The 18,191-nt window shown below is 50.5% G+C and overlaps 1 protein-coding gene across 1 annotated transcript in view; it reads left to right on the top strand.

Moving 5' to 3' along the window:
- Window positions 1-18,191, top strand: part of PLEKHG4 (pleckstrin homology and RhoGEF domain containing G4) — a 76,953-nt gene that overhangs the window by 25,912 nt on the left and 32,850 nt on the right. The window contains exons 6-10 of the mRNA XM_015408394.1: window positions 3,824-4,024; window positions 7,979-8,102; window positions 10,704-10,797; window positions 12,454-12,540; window positions 17,035-17,151. Of these exons, the coding sequence (XP_015263880.1) occupies window positions 3,824-4,024; window positions 7,979-8,102; window positions 10,704-10,797; window positions 12,454-12,540; window positions 17,035-17,151 (623 nt within the window). The remainder of the gene's footprint in view (window positions 1-3,823; window positions 4,025-7,978; window positions 8,103-10,703; window positions 10,798-12,453; window positions 12,541-17,034; window positions 17,152-18,191) is intronic.

The raw sequence follows: 18,191 nt of genomic DNA, 5'->3' as shown, positions 1-18,191 counted from the left end.
CTCAACACCACCCTCTCTCAAGCCATTTTAGCTCCCATTTCATCCGCCATAGCTCCGGGGTATGGGGGTGAAGTGGACGCCGGGGAGCGACTTCGTTGATGGCTTCAGGAAGACTTAATTGCCAGTCTTCCACCAGCACATCCAACGAGTTGCCATAGGGAATCAGATCCCGCAGAACTTCCTGGAACCTAGTTAGATCCATTTGACTCTGCGGGCAAGCATAAATCCGCTCACCGCCTAAACAGGGAGAGTTAGGGATACCCAGGTGGGCCTCCAAAGCCAGGTGGTCCAACCATGGTACTGCATCAGCAGTAATCCCGTCTACCATAATCCCTGATGGAAAGATAAGATCCAGCATGTGGCCTGCTTGATGTGTGGGGGTGGATACAAACTGGGAGAGTCCCAGTGCTGCCATGGACAACACCAGGTCCATGGCCTGAGAGGAGGCCGCATCATCTGCATGGACATTGAAGTCCCCCAAGACCAGAAGTCGGGTGCTCCAAGGCCCAGCCAGATACGGCCTCCAACAGGCCCGACAGGGCATTTGCCAGTGTGTTAGGTGGTCGGTATACCAGCCAAATTGCCAAACTCTCCTTGGCCTCCCACACGAGACCCACTCATTCAATGCCAGCAATCTTTGTCTCAGGGAGTGGCCTGAAGGAGAAAGCCTCCCAGATGAGTAGCGCCACGCCCTGCCCATCAGTCCCAGACTGGTGGAGGACTGAAAACCCCGGGGGGGGGGGAGTTGGTTCAGAGCGACTGTTTCACCCTCCCTCACCCAGGTTTCAGTCACACAAGCCAGGTCTACCCCTTGTTCTGTCAAATAACTTTGCAGAACAGAGATCTTATTGTTGATAGACCTGGCATTGCACAACACCAGTGTCAGAGAAGGGTACATTTTCCTATCCCTACGGCCAGCATCTCTTGAGATGGGACGAAGGTTGGAAGGGGATCGAGTATTAAAAGCGTGTTTCCATGTATAGGCGTATTCAGATTTCAATTTAAAACAGATTATTTTTAAAACACAAATATTTACCGTAGTTGTATTTTTCGAAAATAGCTTTGCTCTCCACCAGCTACTTTCAAGGCCTAGGGAGGGAGGCATTCCAAGAGTCTTCGAGCCAATTTGCTGCTACGTTTGTCAGTAATCCTCTCTGTCACGGACCATTGCCTGGTTTCACGGCTGCCAGTTCTCTACCAACAGCAAGTGGTCAGGAAAACATAGTAAGCTGGAAACCTGTCCGCTGCTTGTCCCCTGAAATCCCAGGCCCCCGCAAAGAGCCTTAGGAGGATGCAGGACTAGCAAAGCACTCTTTTTAGTGAGTAGATTGACGGATCCCTGAGCACCCCTCTTGATGGAGGGGGGGAAGGCTACCATCAGTTGTCCAAAGGCCTCCCCAAGCCTCTAAATAAAGCAGTTAGTGGATGAAGCTGTTTTTTTTTTAATGGTAAATTTCTCTTTTAAAAATCATTTGTTTGCCACTGAAACGTCGATTGTACATGGCAATACAAGCAAATGCAATTCTTAATACCTGTAATTATAAATTCTTAACGGTGCCATCCTAAGCCCAGTTAATGTCCTTCTAAGCCCACTGACTGCAGTGGGGTTAGGAGGGTATCACTCTGCCTAGAGTTGAACTAGATAAAATTGTAGCCCACTGTGAAATACATAAAAGCTGTATTGCCATCTAAACAGGTCTTTTCTTTTTGCCGTTAAGCTATGCCGTTATGGCGACTCTGTGGGATTTTCAAGGCAAGAGATGTTCAGAGGTGGTTTGCCCTTGCCTACCTTCGCACCAGGACCTTGGATTTCCTTGATGGTCTTCCATTATACAAATAATAACCAGGGACGACCCACTTCAAGGCAGAGGCTTTTCCCTTGTGGGGGGGGGGGGGGGGGGGGGATGTCTTACAACAAGCCATATTCCATGGGGGCAGTCTTGTCAGTCACTTGATAGTATACAGGTTCCATTTAGTTGCATTAGCCATTATAACATCCAGTTAGCATGCACTTTGTTTGGGAAATAGAAAAAGGAGAAAAGGGAGAGGCAAGTCTTTTCACTGGCCTTGATTTAAATCAGTCCATCCTTCTGCAGTACATCGGAATCAGAGAGAGAAAAATCTGTGTGGGTTTTGTGGAGAAGGCCCCATGAACAAGAGAGGGCAAGATTTTATTTTCCCTCCTTGCCGGAGGACTTTTTCTGTAGCGTGTTTAATGAGTATCCATTCTTTTCTCTCTCTCTCTTTTTTTTTGAAGGGAAAGACTTTTATACTGAGAATCAGCTTGCAGGAGAGTTTGCAAACTGCCTGGCTGACATGCAGCTGTGAACTCAAAAGCCTTCTGCATTGGAGGGTGCAAAATGTGGCTGCAAAGCTCCCCATAAACATGGAACGATTTCAAAGGTGTCCTGCCCAAGCCCTGGATAGGGGCCCCCTCTCCCCTGGGCTGGGCTGATCTAGCAATGCCATGATCACATGGCATACAGATGGACGGCTGCCAATCAGGTTGATGAGACAAGCTGGGACAGCCATGCAAAGGGAACCTGGAGCAATTCCCTGAACCTCCCAAACCTCATTTAGCACCAGATATGTTCCGCCCTGAACTGGAGCTGGAATGGCAGTGTTTTGTATTGTAGCTTGGCACTCCTTTCCTGAGGGGCAAGAATATTTCTGCAGACACACACGTGGAGAGGAAGGCTAGAGGTGGAGGTGGGGAGGGAAGTGCTAAATGTGGGGCAGATATTGAAGCCTTGAGAAACAGAACGGAGTCCAGATTTGTACGATTGAGTTCTCAGCATGAAATCTGGGGTTGTGATTCTCATCATCTGATTTTGGATTGTAGTTTAAAGTATTTGTTTGCAGGATGATGCCTGCATGATGCAGTTATTAGAGTGGCAGACGAGGACAGGGTGAAGTTCAAATTTCCCCTCCATCATACAGCCAGCCCACCAAGTAACCTTGGTCTAGGAACGCTCTCTGGGGTTCAACATAGCTCATAAGACTGTTGTGAAGATGGAGGAAGGGAAAATAATTCCTGAGGGCCTTGCCTTGGAAGGAAAAGGTGATGGATAGACTGTGACATGGGAGGGGTGGTTAACACATAGTTTCCCGTGTCTTTCTGGTTTATGGCTTGAGGGCCTTCCTGGAGGCCCAGGTGCAGTTAGTGGCCAGATGTGACTTTCAGAAGTTCTGCCTTGTGAGAGCACTGCAAACAAGTCTTGATAACCGTCACTTCTAGGCTAAGCTACTGTCCCACACCCTACGTTGGGCTGCCCTCGATGGCTGTGCAGAACTTCCAGCTTCCTTGTTGGGGTTGGTTATAGAATTATACCAGTTCTCAGTTGCTGTTTCTTAATTGGTAAAATTCCCATCCTCCTAGAGTCTCCTGAAGGCCTGAGCCTGTATAATTTTTGGACGAAATGCAAAAAATTGCCTCTTTGGTCAGGCAATTAAAAAGACATGGAAGAAATTTGAGAGGCAGTGTGGTGTAGTAGTTAAGAGTGTCAGACTAGTATCTGGGAGACCCAGGTTTGAATCCCCATTTGGGCCATAGGAGCTCACTGGCTGACCTTGGGCCAGTCGCATGTTGTCAGCCTAACCTACCTCACAGGGTCGCTGTAAGGAAAAAAATGGAGGGAAGGAAAACGATGTCAGCTGCCTTGTGTTCCCACTGGGGGGAGTGGTGGGGTATAAATTAATTAAATATATCAGAAATAAATTTAATAGGGTTTTTTTGTTACATGCCATATTCACTGGCTCCTACAGGGGTGGGTGGGTCAGAGCTTGCTTTTACAGTGTGTCCCTGTCTCTTTTCCTTTGGCAGAGACTTCATTCAAATGGGCAGAACAAATCAATGGATCAGGTGGAAACACTGGCCTGGGGTCCATGAATCCCAGCTGCACCTGGGAAGAAGGTGCCATGAAGGCCCCATCCTTTCCATCCGGCAGGAATCTGGAAACGGCCCCCATGACCGTGAAGGATGTGAATCTGGAGGTGCTGCAGAGTGGAGTCGCCTGCCTGCCAGGTCGGGAACGCAGCTGAAAGGGATCCTTCGTCACTTTTAAGCCGTTGCTGGTTTTTTTATGTGCTTCTTTGCGAGAGAGCCCGTGAACACAATTTGATGGTGTTCTGTGTGTTTTTGGTAGGGAACGGCATGGTATTTAGACTGTTGGGACTAGGATCTGGGAAACACAGGTTCAAATCCCCAATCAGCCACTAAGTTCCCTCTCTGGGCCTAATTTACCTCATAGGGTAGCTGTGAGGGTAAAATAGGGAAGGGAGAAGCAAGTATTCTCCCCAAAGCAGGATAAAAATAGGATAAAAAGGCTGGCAGGATAAAAATACAATGGATGTGTGGTTGGCCGGCTGGTCAGTTAATTGTGGTTTTACCATGGTAGAGAGAGGACCTCTCTGTGCTCCCTTTTTGGCTTTTAGTGCTGACGATGCGAGCCTTCAGCAGTTCAGCAGGAGAAAAGGCCATTGGGTAGAATCCTCACATGACTGGATTCATTCCCTGCTCGCAGCTTCCATCCCAAAGTATTAGGGAGCACAGTAGAAGCAGTACAGAGTGAGCAGAGCTGATTCCCCACAGCACCTGTGTCGTGATACAACAGAGCAAGGCCACTCTGGAGGGAGGCAATTTGGTGCCCCTTCCCCTCTGACATGTCCTGAGATGGCCCACATGACTCCCCTCATTCCGGATCCTAGCTCTCATTTTATAAGTTCTGAGGGCGTGGGATGTCTAGTGCCACAGATTATTTTTTATTATGTCTGGTTTTTTTTTTGTTTTTATGCTGCCTTTTGCCCCAGTGGGGACCCAAAGCAGCTTACATAGTTCTGCTCTTCCATTTTATCCTCACAACAGCCCTGTGAGGCAGGTCAGGCTGAGACTGTGGGACTGGCCCAAGGGCACCCAGCAAACTTCCATGGCAGAGTGGGGATTTGAACCTGGGTCTCCTAGTTCCCACTCCCACCCTCTAGAAAGTGCACCACACTGTGTTGCAGCATTCACATGACCGGCGGCAATACTGAAAAACAGCAACTCCACCACATGGACGTGTGTGTGCCTGAAAGAGCAACGGCTACACAAAGAAAGCCCCAACGTCCAGGATCGTGCTGCAGGTTGCCTTGGTTCTTTTATGTTAAGGTTAATGTTCTCTGCTTCCAGCTTTTCAAGTCTTTCTTTTTGCAGTATTTGTTCATTCATTCGTGGAATATTTACAAAAATTCTATTTCTCTTGCTTGTTAAGAGGAGAGTGTTCTTTGCAGAAAGATCCAGGTTCTGTCCTAGGGACCTTGAGTGGTAAGGCTGAGCAAGATCTACAGAGTGGGCAGTCCTGTGGCAGAAGGAGCAGATGCCTGTGTTTTATTTCTTCAATACAAAATCTCTTTTTTAAAAAAGCCACTCATGGTGCCGTTGTAAGCAGAGTTGATGGAAAGTGCTGTCACGTTGCAGTTGGCTTATGGCTCCCCTGTGGGGTTTTCAAGGCAAGAGACAAGCAGAGGTGGTTTGCCATGGCCTGCCTTGACTTCTTTGGTGGTCTCCCATCCGAGTACTAACCAGGGCCGACCCTGCTTAGCCTTCAAGATCGGATTAGATTAAGATTGCCTGGGCCATCTGAATCAGCAGAGTTACACCCTTCTAAGTCAAGTTCGATGGGCTTAAAAGGGTGTAACTCTGCTTAGGTCAGCATTACTTGAGCCTTAGGACAGACCAGAATATAAATGTTCCAGGAAGAGGGATGGTTGGTTCAGAGGTTTAAGGACAGGGTGCCTGTAGGGGGAAAGAGCTGGGAATTACTAGCCACAGGGAGGAGCAAAGAATTGCTATGATCAGCCTGTCTCTGGCTTCCAGGATTTCAACAGACTGCACTAGGGTTGCCAGCCTCCAGGTGGGGCCTGGGGATCCACCGCTTTTACAACTGATCTCCAGCTGACAGAGATCAGCTCCCCTGGAGAAAATGGGTGCTTTGAAGGGTGGGCTCTATGGCATTGTACTGTGCTGAGGGCGCCAGGGGTCTTTTTGTAGAAAAAGAGCTGCAGGAGCTCATTAGCATATGGCATGCTAATGAGCTACCAGGCTATTAGCATATGCCACGCCCCCTGACATCACCGGAAGTGCTGTCAGAAGGGGAAGCAAAAGGGGGGGAGGCATCTTCAAAAGCCCCCCCTTCCCTTCCCCAGCTGGCCTGTGGGGGGGGGAGCGAAGAGAGAAGGGGTTTAAACTTTAAACCCCTTCTCACTAGAGTTGGGCCACAGAAGGAGGAAAGAGGGAAAGAAAGAGAGAGAGTAGAGAGAAGGAAAGAAGGAAGGAAAGAGGGAAAGGAAGAGATGGAAAGAAGAAAGGAAAGGGGATAAAAAGAGAGGAAAGAGGGAAAGAAAGAGAAAAGAGAAAAGGAAAAGAGAGGAAGGAAGGAAGAGAAGGGTCTCCAACCACCCCCCATCAAGCCCCTGCCACCCCCACCCCCCACGGATCATCTACTTACCGCTTCGGCGGGGGTTGGGGAAGCCGGCAGCAGGGCTCTCAGGGCGTCCCCCGAGCCACAGCGCTTTTGCGTGGGCCCAGGGGACCCGGGGGCGAGACTCTCCGGGCGTCCCTGGAGCCGCAGCGCTTCTGCGCGGGCTCGGGGTACCTGGGGGCGGGGCTCTCCGGGCCTCCCCCAAACTGCAGCGCTTCTGCGCGGGCTTGGGGCACCCGGAGGCGGGGCTCTCAGGCCTCCCCCGGCTGCAGCGCTTTCAGCACAGAGAGCTGGGGGCAGCGTTTACCACCATGCGGGCTGCTGAAGCGGTGCTCCGGCACACTCCAGCCCCAAAAGACCCCTGGCTGAGGCCCTTCCCCTCCCCAAACCCCGCCCTCTCCTGGCTCCACCCCCAAATTCTCCAGGTATTTTCCAACCCAGACCTGGCAACTCTAGACTGCACCTATGTTTTCTGTTTTTGGGCTGCAGTCTTGAGAGTTGGTTGCTTTTAAAAAAAATGAGCTTCTGGGGATGGTTCACTAGATACGAGATGCAACATTTTGGAGGGAACCCTACAGACACGTGGAGCACACCCAGCCCAGGTTGTAGGAGGAGAAAACTCAAGTGATCCCCCCCAAGCCTACTTATCCTGAGGTTATTTCTGAGGACCGTGCAAGAGCCTCTTCTGACTTGGGGCTTTTCAAGACACCGAAGGGTCTGAACAGGTACTGAGTGGCCAAGAACAAGATCTTGGGGGATAGCTGGCTGGAAATGTTGACTCTGAATATGCTAGGGCTTACTAGGAAAGAGATTGAAAATAAGATGGCCAGTATTATACAGACTTTGTATGGACCTATATTGTGTTCTCATTTGGAATACTGTAGACAGTTCTGGTTACTGAGAAAAGTGCAGAAAAGGGACAACCCAAATGGTTGAAGGGTTGGCGCCCCTTCCCTATGGGGAAATGGATTGAGTCTGGGCCTTTAGGAAAAAATATAATTTAGTTGGACATGATAGAAATTTATCGAGCATCTATAACACTGGAGCTCACAGGCACTTGATGAAGTTGATGATTAGTAGATTCAAGACAGATAAAAGGAAACACTTTTTCATTAGGCAAGTAATTTACATGTTCAGAGGCAGTAACCGTCTGAATACCTGGGGAGGCTTTGGCCTCCATGCCTATCTTGTAGGCCTTCTAGGGGTATCTAGTTGGCCACTCTGTGAAATGAGATGCTAGGCCAGATGCACCACACTGGTCTGATCCAGCACAGCTGCTCTTCTGTTTGTTAAGAGGCTTTGCTTTGGATGTGGCATGGAGTGGGGGCATGGATGGGATGTCCTCCTTCAAGGCAAAACCCCACTGGTTGGCTGTTTGTTGGTTAGGAGGCATGGGGCATTTGCTTACTGCCAAGCGTTTCTGCCAGTTTATGACCATGGGTAGCATTTCCCAGAGGAAACCTGTGCACAAGGAGAGCTAGCTCATCCAGCTACTTGAAAACCAAATCCCTATTTTTCAGGCACAAGAGACAAGTCCGGGCACGCTGTGATCATAATCACAATGAGGAATACAGTTTGGCTGAACCCACACTGCAATGCCAGTGAGCTGACACGCCTCCTCCTGTATTTGCGCAGCACTCTCAGGTTTGTGGGACCATTTCGTGTGGGGGAGAGAGAGAGAGAAGAGCAACAGATCCACAGTGAGCAGCAATGATGCAATTTAGAGAGGAATGATCTCTCAGCATCTCCGGGAGTGTGTTCATAAGGCCTCGGCAGGTGGCAGCCACACATGCACATTCCACATTTGGTGGCTGCAGCATCCAGAGGGGGCTTGCGTATGTGAATGAGCTCCCATTCACACATCACAGACTTTCCCTTTTGCCGCCCCCGCCCCCCAAACCTCTGACACATTGATTCATGTGGACCCATATTTAGGGCTCAGTTGCACAAGACATTTTCCCCAGATATGTCCTTGGATCCGATCAACAGAGGTGTTCTGGGAGTTACAGGCATCCCAAAGATCTGGATCACAACTACAGTACACAGGGATAGGAGGCTTACACTTTCCCTCCCCCACACCATTTTCTTGACTTCAAATGGCCTCAGGAAGCCAACGTTTTCACTGCTGAAGAAACTTAATGTGTATGGATGGGCTGTTTTACCCAACAGGGAAAATAGTAGTTACTTGAAAGCAGGGGTCATTTCGTAGAAAAAGAGGTGCAGGAGCTCATTAGCATAACTCATTAGCATAATTTGTTTGCATATGCCACATCACTGACATCACTGGAAGTGTGTCAGAAGGCAACACCCACCACTCAGGCTCCACTGGACTCTTTTGGATTGCTAGCTATTGGGGGGGGGGACATGCAGATCTGTCCTTGCAGAGGAGGGAGAGCTTGTGCCTGAATAAAACTTGGTCTTAAAGGTGCCACTGGACTGTTTTGGACCGGGGGGGGGCAGGGAGGGGGGCTCTGCAACTGACCTGGCTGCTTCTTGCTCTGACTGAGGGCTGCTGGGAGCAGGGGGTGAGGCTTGTTGCATGTGCCCGCCCCCTAGGCTCTTTACTGCCGGAGCTCCGCTCCTGTGCGCTCCTGCAGGAAATGACCCCTGCTTGAAAGGCCATTTCTGGTTCAGAGCGTGTTGACAAGGGGAAGATTTATGTTGCCTCTTCCCATGATCTGTGGTTCTGATCCAGATTGGGCCCGTGTATTCATGGGTAGTTTGTAACCCCCACTACTGTTCCATTGACCTGACCCAGAGACATACCTGAGAAAAATGTACCATGGGGTTCAGCCATCAGGTGCTGCAGCCACACAGTGTGGGGGCATCTGTTGGTTTTACAGCACATGCCTGCAGGGCTGGGTTTGTTTTTGATTGTTTGCACTGCACTGCTTTTGTTTGAGACCCGTAAGGAATAATTGGTTGCTGTTGTTGGCCGTGCATACATAACCTGCCCCCCCCCACCTCCTGGCCATTGCAGGTGCTCTGTCATGATGGGCAAAATACATCAAAAGCCATGGCAGATTTTAATTGAATTCAGATATCATGAGAAACCATGGCTTTTTAAAAATTATGGTTAGCTTTGGAAAGCAGGATATTGCTCATATCCTGATTTGCCTCAGCAAGTATACTGGTTTCGTTGCATTCTCTTTGTAGCCGGGGGGGGAGCTGGAAAACAGGCCAAGACTGAAACAGGATTAAACCAGGATTTCTGCATTTATACATTGCTTGCAGCCATCATTAAGACTAACTGTGGTTAATGAACCAGCTCCAGATCCCAGTTTGATAGAACCTAGCTCATCTTAGAGGAGTGGCCCACCTTCAGACAGTTGTGATAACCCCGGTTAGTTTAATTAAACCATGATTTCAATGCAGTGTCTGAGCTGAGCCATTTGGAACTTTGGTGTAGAGCTGGCATGAGAGAACCTGAGCTGAATTTTACTGAACCACAACAGTCCTGCACTAGCCCCTTTCAGGCCCTAAACCTGCCCGTAGGTGTTGGGGCTACTATACAATTAGATTGCCAACCTCCAGGTGAGGCCTGGAGGTCTTCCAGAATTACAACTGATCTCCAGAGTACAGAGATCAGTTCCCTTAGAGAAAACGTCTGCTTTGGAGGGAGGGTGGATAATAGCATTATACCCATTTGAGGTCCCTCCCCTCCCCAAACGCCAGGTTCCATCCTCAAATCTCTAGGAATTTCCCAACCTGAAGTTGGAAACTCTCTATATAAGCCAAGCTGGGTTCTTCTTGTGGCCCTTCAGTCATCGGAAGGGCCAGTTTTTAGTTGGCAAGGTGGAGATAGAACTGGGATGTACTGCTCCCAATAGCGTGAGGGTGTCAAGCAGACCAAGAGAGGAAGCTGCAGAGAGATGGCAGGCTTAGGAAAAGAGGACCAGCTGATTGATTTGCTGATCGCTGCTGCTTTGGGGTTGCTGCGGGAGGATCTCTCTGGAACAGCGTGCTTGGGTTTTGATGAATGAGAGCCAGCATGGTGTAGTGGTTAAAGTGTCGGACTAGGATCTGGGAGATCCAGGTTCGAATCCCCACTGGTGGCATGGAAGCTTGATGGGTGACCTTGGGCCAGTCACAGACTCTCAGCCTAACTTACCTCACAGGGTTGCTGTAAGGGTAAAACGATGGAGAGGGAAATGATGTAAACTGCTTGGGGTCCTCATTGGGATGAACTGTGGTATATAAAGGAAGTAAATAAAAATAATTAATCAAATTGTTTTTGGTTTCCAGGCCTGAGTGCCAGAGTCTGGGCCTAACCATTCTGGTTGATGCTCGGCGATGTTCTCCGGTACCAGCCCTCTTTAAAGCCTTGGCTGTACTGCAGGTGAGGCCTTTTGCCAGTGGCTTCCCCTGTCGGGCTGTGTTCAGACAGCCCAAGTAACTGGCACCCATGCCCTCTCCTTCAGGCCACTCTCCAGCTTTTCCAGCCTGCCTCAGTTTCTTTTCACTGGCTTGCAGAGTTCCAGGCCTGGCCAGTCCCATTTGTCCATGCATCTGCATGAAGGAGTGGATGGCCAGTTGCCGGGGTGACCTTCAGGGGCAGCTCTATCCTCCAGCGGCCTGGTGGTGCTGGCATGAGGGAGACCAGGGGAGAGGGAGGCTTTCACAGCGCCTGCCCTTCTGCTGATCTCATTGTTTTCCTGGACCTGAGGGGGAATACAAGCACTTTTTGATGTGTAAATTGGCCTTGGCCTCCCCAGTAGTAATAACAGTATACAATTCCTGTATTTTTAGTATATGTGCTGCCGAAGCGAGCACAATTCCTGTATTGTGCCTATACTTTTTCCCTCCTGAGGCTTAAAGACTGCCCTTCTGCTGATCTCATTGTTTTCCTCAGAAAGTATCAGAGAAAAGAGAGGGCATTCAACTGGGCCATTCTCAAGGCACTGTGTGGAAGACACCCCTGTTTGTCTTTGCATGTACTGAAGACAAATGGTGCCTCCCTGGGCTGCTTCAGGTTGGGACAAATAGCGTCCACACATGCTGCAGTCCCAGTCTGGGTCTCAAGTTCTGAGCACCAAACTCCCAGGCTATGTCTGTCACCTGGACCTGAGGGGGAACACAAGCACTTTTTGATGTGTAAATTGGCCTTGGCCTCCCCAGTAGTAATAACAGAATACAATTCCTGTATTTTTAGTATATGTGCTGCCGAAGCGAGCACAATTCCTGTATTGTGCCTATACTTTTTCCCTCCTGAGGCTTAAAGAAGCCAGATGTGTGTGTGTGTGTGTGTGTGTGTGTGTGTGTGTGTGTGTGTGAGAGAGAGAGAGAGAGAGAGAGAGAAAGAGAGAGAGAGAGAGAGAGAGAGAGAGAGAGAGAGAGAGAGAGACAGACAGACAGACAGAGACAGAATCATAGGATCACAGAGTTGGAAGGGGCCATACAGACCATCTAGTCCAACCCCCTGCTCAATGCAGGACCAGCCTAGAGTATCTCTGACAAATATTCGTCCAGCCTCTTCTTGACAGACAGAAGGAGTGACTTAAGCTTCCCCTTTGCTAGTACTGCAATTCCAATCCTTATGGGAAGAAATTCACAGTTCCCAGGTTTCTTCCAGTGAAAGCTGCAACCATTAAGACTTCCTTATGTCTTGACAGGTAGACTGTGCCCAGGGTTTCTTTGATTCTGCCTGTCCCTTGTCCCCAGGGCTCTTCACTCTGGCCCGACTGTCACTGCTTGGGGCAGGAGTCGCATTCTTCTTGAACAAAGTTGTTAAGAATGTTGGGGTGTGGAGGAACCTGCCTCCTGCGCAAGGTGCCTGGCCTCGAGACTCCTGGCCACTCTCCAAAGGCACCTGTCCCCTTTTCAAAGAAAGCAGAGCTTGTATTGTTTGAAAATGTGAGAAGGGCAACAGAGCGGGGAGGGGGGAAATCTGCTGCGAACATCAGCGGCCAGCCAGTGACCCCTGTCAGGCCGTGCGTAAGTGAAAGCTGTTTCCTGGCGCCACAGCTGGCACTCAGATCTGCTCTTACCCTTGCAGGATGCTGTCCCTCACTGCATCCACACTGTCCTTTTGCTCGTTGAGAAAGACGTCACCTTCCGGACAGAGAGACCAGCTTCTCTGCAGGTACTGGAACCATTCATTCCTCTTCCGCATCTGAGCAGGCTGTACGTGAATCACTGTGCCTTCTTTAGGCCTGCTTGCCCCAGCAGGTCTTTATGTTGAAAAGCTGGCTGATGTTTGGCACAGAACGTGGAGTCCAAGGACCTTTAGGTTTCTTGTGTTCTTCTTTATGCAGGTTCTTAACCTTGAAACACTTTTGAGGATCTGTTGGACAAGCCGATGGAACAGGTGGCCTCCACAGGTGGCAGCCTGCTCCTCCCCCCCATGGCTTCTGGCCAGTCGTCCCAACCCCAGAGGGAATCTGAACCCAGCTCAGTTCTGCAAAAGCCCAAAATGTAAAGTTCACCGCAAAGCATGCTGAACTAGGTGTCATGATTTTCTAACGGATCACAATTGCGGTGTGGCTGCAGGGAAAGTGTGGGGAACGCGGACCCAGCTGTCTTTCCCCCCAACCACACCCCAGCTGTGACATGTTAGAAATCATACTATATAGTTTGGCCCTGAGAACTATAGAAATGAGCAGTGGGTGCAGAATTTGGGTCTCTGAGCTGCAGATCAGAATTAGCAGCAGCCTTGTGCCTGTGAAATGGCCACTGGGGTAGTTTCAGGTGGGGAGCTGTAATGGTCTGTCGTAGAAGAGCAAGATCTGAGTCCAGTGGCTTCACCAGATACCTTATATAAGGAGCTTTGATTCTTGAAAGCTTAAACCCTCATACTCTGGAAATCTTGTTCTTTAAGGTGCTACTGGACTTGGATGCTGGGATTGGGATTTAGTGCATTTCCTGCCAGCCCAGCATCCTCAGAACAGTCGTGTGCCCCAGAACCATCTTTTCACTTAGGCTGCAAGCTGTCCTCCCTGGCAAAATCCACAGGTGTGCCTTTCCAGAAGGAACCAAAGGATGGGAGATTCCTAAGAGTGAAAGCAATTGATTTACTTGGGAGCCCACAAAATCCCCAATAACTGTATTTAATCATATGCAAGACTAGTTTTCCCCCCAAGGGATACCATAAAAGGGAGAGTACATTATATTTCCATACATACCAGTTGCTTGCAGGACGGGTAAGAGCCCTGGACAGGCTGGTTCTGGCCCCCGGGCCTTATGTTTGACACCCCTGGATTAAGGCCTTGTTCTCCTCTCCTGACTCTGGCCTGGCCTGGCATGGGAAAGGTAGAGAGGCAGAATGCTCTGCATTGCTGCACCAGGTTGCCTCCAGCCAGTTGGCCTGGACTTTACTTCTGGGTCTATATCCAGGTCATTTCCTCCCATCTGCTGTAGCGCTGAAGATGATCACGGACAGAAACTTTGTCTTCTAGGGCAGGGTTTTTAAAGTTGCACCTGACAACCCAGTGACATGAGGGAGGGCCCACGATCGCTTTAAGATTGCTCAGCTGTGCCAAGGGGGGCTGAGGGAGGGCCTGAGGGCAGGTTCCCGGGGCTTCTTGGCAACACCAGCGTGCATGATCAGGGCCTGAGAAACCCCAGGAATTTGAAGTATTAGCACGGCTATCATGTAGACCTTCGCTACCCAGCCCTAAAAACTGGACAGATTTAACTCAACTGCGCATGATCCTGCACATTATCTTGCAGTGAACCATAGAGAGGCAGAAAGGAATGCATGGAACATTATACTGGGTGTGTATGTCTGAGTATTCTTGTGTTGTGAAATCAACAAAACAGACACTTCTATGTTTAACTATAAAATATTTACTAAACATCCCCCCTCTCAATCTACGTAGAATTTTGGGCCCTAGAATCCCTCCAGAGCACTGCAGAAGATTGTAGCCAAACTGGCTCAAATGGAAAGTGGTCTGTTGCAGCCAGTGGCAAAGCTGCCATAAAGCAACTGCTGCAATGCAGTAAGGCATGAATGACACCTGATGCTCCTGCCCAGGGCCAGTGTTGGGGTTGGTTTGGCTGGACATCTGCTGAGGGCCCATAGACCCAGCAGGGGACCTCCCCCATACACACACCATCTATAGATGCTTGGCCCATCAGCTCTTACTGAGATCACCCTAGAGGCCCCTGCAATGGGCAGGGTCTCTGAGGTGACCCCTACGTTTAGCTGAGAGGGGCCTCCATAGACGGGTGGAGAGCATATTCCTTTGAGCCCTGCTAGCTTTTCTAAAGCGAGGGTGAAAGAGTCAGCAATCCCTTCCCTCCCGTGCCCCTCCCAGCAGGAAATAGGAGACTGCCCAAGAGGCCTTTGGGGCAAGCTGCCATTTCCTAGCTGGAGAGATGCTGGAAGGAGCCGAGTAGCCACTCTCACCAGCTCCCTTTACTTCTGCTGATGCTGACCCCATGGAGGTAAGTAGGCAGGGGTTGGGTTTGTGCATGAGGACAAATAAGGCTGAGGGAGGGAAAGGAAGCCGAATGCCTGGTGGATGTTACCACAGGCCCCTAAACCCTGTCCCCGTCCCCGTTTTCTTTCCACTCTCTCTGGGGTCTGTAAATAGGGCAGGCAAAGCAAAGGCAGCCTTGCAGGCAAAGCAAAGGCAGCCTCTCTCCCTCCTGAACTGGATCAGGGAAAAAGCCATCCCTAACGGCAACATTTCCACAGAATGAGGAATCCTATTGCAGCCAGGCCTTGCTTTGTCCTCTCTGGGTCAAGCTCTGAAGGAGACCTTGGCCTCTTGTCGGTTTTTCTCCTAGCATCCCTTCCCTCACTGAGGCATTTCTCCCTGTTGCCACACATTCTCTTTCTCTTGGCTCCTCCCAACCAAACCTGGAATGTGCAGGGCTCTCCCTGAACTCTTGTCGTGTCTTTGACTTTGCATCTGGGTCTCAGCACGAGCAAAGCCTGACTCTCAGCACAGGCCAGCTTCCCTCTGAACTAATAGGCAGGCCCACAGATCTGGATCCAGCCCTGGGTGCGGGAGAGGAAGGTATAAATACTAATTATGGGTGTGTTTCAGCTTTGTCCTTGAGTTCAGAGCTTGCCTTCGGAAGATGCCAAGGTCAGTCTCTGGCATTTGCCTCAATCGCTGTTGATTTAGTCCTCACCCCTGACTGAATGCCAAGAGTAAACGGTAGCTGCACTGGTTTGCAGTTGCTGTTTGTCATCCTGGCCTCACTTTTTCCTTGGTGTCCTCCCTGCAGAAATTGTTGAAGTTTAGACTGTAAAAGCCTCATTTTTGTTTTTAACTAATGTGAATCTCTGACCTCTGTTTAAAAATTTATTGAAATATTTATGCACCACCCTTCCCTTGTGGCTCAAGGCAGTTTCCAATCCCCCAAATTTAAAATAGATGAAATCGAATGAAGCCCTAATTACCCCCCCCCCCCAAGAAAATGCCTGCTGCTTAAATCCTGTTCAAAGCCCTTGTCAGACAATAGCTGTGCCTGGCGAGGGTTGGGGTGGCGGGAAGGTTCCAGGTTGAGGAGATGGGTAAATGGAGCAAGGCGTCACCTCAGATACACCGACTGAGAGGGTTACTGCACGCCTCTCAGTAGCCTTTCCCCTTTTGGGGAGCGCAGGATTGGATAGGGCTGGCGCCCGCAGCTTCCTCCTTGCTTTCCAGCTCATAGGGTTCTGACAATCCTCCCTGGTTACTGCCTTTCCACTCTTTATTGTCTCCCTTCCCCCTGGCCCGCCCCGCCGCCCAAGTCTTAAAACAGCTGAGCCATGGGGTTACAACCACCTCCAGCAGGGCCCACTGTGAACTCGCCCCACCCTTCTGCCTCACAGTTGGGTCCTCTGCGGAGGGGCCAACGGGTTCCCCAACCCCCACAGCCTCCTTTGGTCGTGGAACAGCCGCGGGCAGGACAGGAAGGGAGGGTCCTGGGGCCCTTGGGGAATCCTCGCAATGGCTCATCTGTGGGCTGGCGCCGGAAGGTGGGCATCCCCAGGACTTCTCCCCAGCTGCCCCCTGGGAGCCTTGGCGGCCCCCTCTTTGTCTTGGTCATCCCTGATGGAGGGAAGGTGGTTTCCGCCGGGTTCCAAAAGGTGGGCATCCCCAGGACTTCTCCCCAGGTGCCCCCTGGGAGCCTTGGTGGCCCCCTCTTTGTCTTGGTCATCCCTGACGGAGGGAAGGTGGTTTCCGCCGGGTTCCAGGGTCGATAGGAGGTGTGGAGTCAGGAAGGGCTCGGGTGAGACCTCCTGAAAACCCTCATGAAGAATACAGCTAGAAGCTTGTCAAGATGGTGCCCTATCACTTCCTCAGGAGCCTGTTCCACAAGACGGGAGCCACTACAGAATACCAAGTGGGCCACCTTAAGTGGGAACAAACAGAACATTGAAATTGCTGGATTAGATCCCCCCCCCCCCCGTGCGGTTCCTTGTCTTCATGGCCTCCTGCTTGCACATCATGGGAACTTAGGCAGGATAGACAGTTCAGGTAACTTGTCTGCTGTGTAGTCCTTGCATTCCCCCAGTCGAGTCATCATGTCCCCCTGCAAGCCCTTGTCTCAGGGCAAGCGAGTGCAAGCTGTCTCAGGCCTCCTCTTTTCTCCCAGTCTTCTTTCCAGGGCTGTGACACACATGTCCCTTTCTCCTCAGGTGGAGCTTCTGACCTCCATGAAATCCCTCCACAAGCACATTGACAGCGCAAAGCTGCCCCTGGAATTTGACGGAGCCCTTCCTTATTGCCACCAGGACTGGCTCCGCTTTCGCATGGTGAGTGACACTTGCATTTGTGCCTAGGAAATGAAAACTCAGTGGGGTGTGTGTGCACAGGATTTCACAATAAAACCCCCAGTGCTGTAGCCAGGATGCCCAATTTGATGAGTGTCACACAAACCAGGGGAATGCCTCTCCCTCTGCCCCAACCTTGTTCACCATCTATGGAAGCAAAAGGAGGAAGGAGGTTGGAAGGGGTGTTGGATACGGAGCAGAGTGTGAGAGGGGGTGGTTCTTCCAGAGCCTGCGATGCAAACTTCTTTCTCTTGCCAGACCCACTCAAAGCCTACATTTTGAGCCCTGGCCTGGATAGCCCAGGCAAGCCCGATCTCGTCAGATCTCGGAAGCTAAGCAGGGCCGACCCTGGATGGGAGACTTCCAAGGAATGCCAGGGCCAGGACACAGAGGCAGGCAAGACACCTCTCTGAAACATCCAAGCCCCACTAGGGGTCGCCAGAAATCAACCACGACTTCCAGGCACACACACACGTACAAAAAAATACCAACCCCTCCCCCACATTTCGGGACTGTCCTTGTTTGCATTTGCTGGAAGAACACGGTGCCTGGAAACTTTCAGAAAACTGAAGTGCAGCATGGTGTAGGGGCTACAGTGTCAAACCAGGATTTGGGAGACTCAGGTTCAAATCCTCACTCTGCCGCGGAAACTAGCTGAGTGACCTTGGGCCAGTCACACACTGTCAGCTTAACCCGTCCTCACAGGGTTGTTGTGAGGAGAAAATGGTGGAGAGGACAATGATGTAAGCTGCTTTGGGTCCCCATTGGGGAGAAAGGTGGGGTATAAATGAAGTCAGTAAATAAATAAAAGTTCCCTAGTGGTCCAGCAGCCTTTGATTGGCCCAGACATACCTGGATTCTAGCCTATCAAAGTAAGCTCACACTTGGCTGTCCTTGTAGTCCTAATGAGGTCTTGCAGGACAAAAAATTTGGTATGCAGTCTCATTCAGCGCAGCTGGCTTTTGGCCATATAATCCAGCGAACAAGAGAAGCTGCAATGACCTGGGTCAGCCATCACCCTC

Source organism: Gekko japonicus, unplaced genomic scaffold (assembly GCF_001447785.1).
Source record: "Gekko japonicus isolate JY-2015 unplaced genomic scaffold, Gekko_japonicus_V1.1 scaffold717, whole genome shotgun sequence".
Taxonomy (NCBI): domain Eukaryota; kingdom Metazoa; phylum Chordata; class Lepidosauria; order Squamata; family Gekkonidae; genus Gekko; species Gekko japonicus.
The sequence above is the reverse complement of the archived record's forward strand: the minus strand, read 5'-3'. Positions and strand labels throughout refer to the sequence as shown.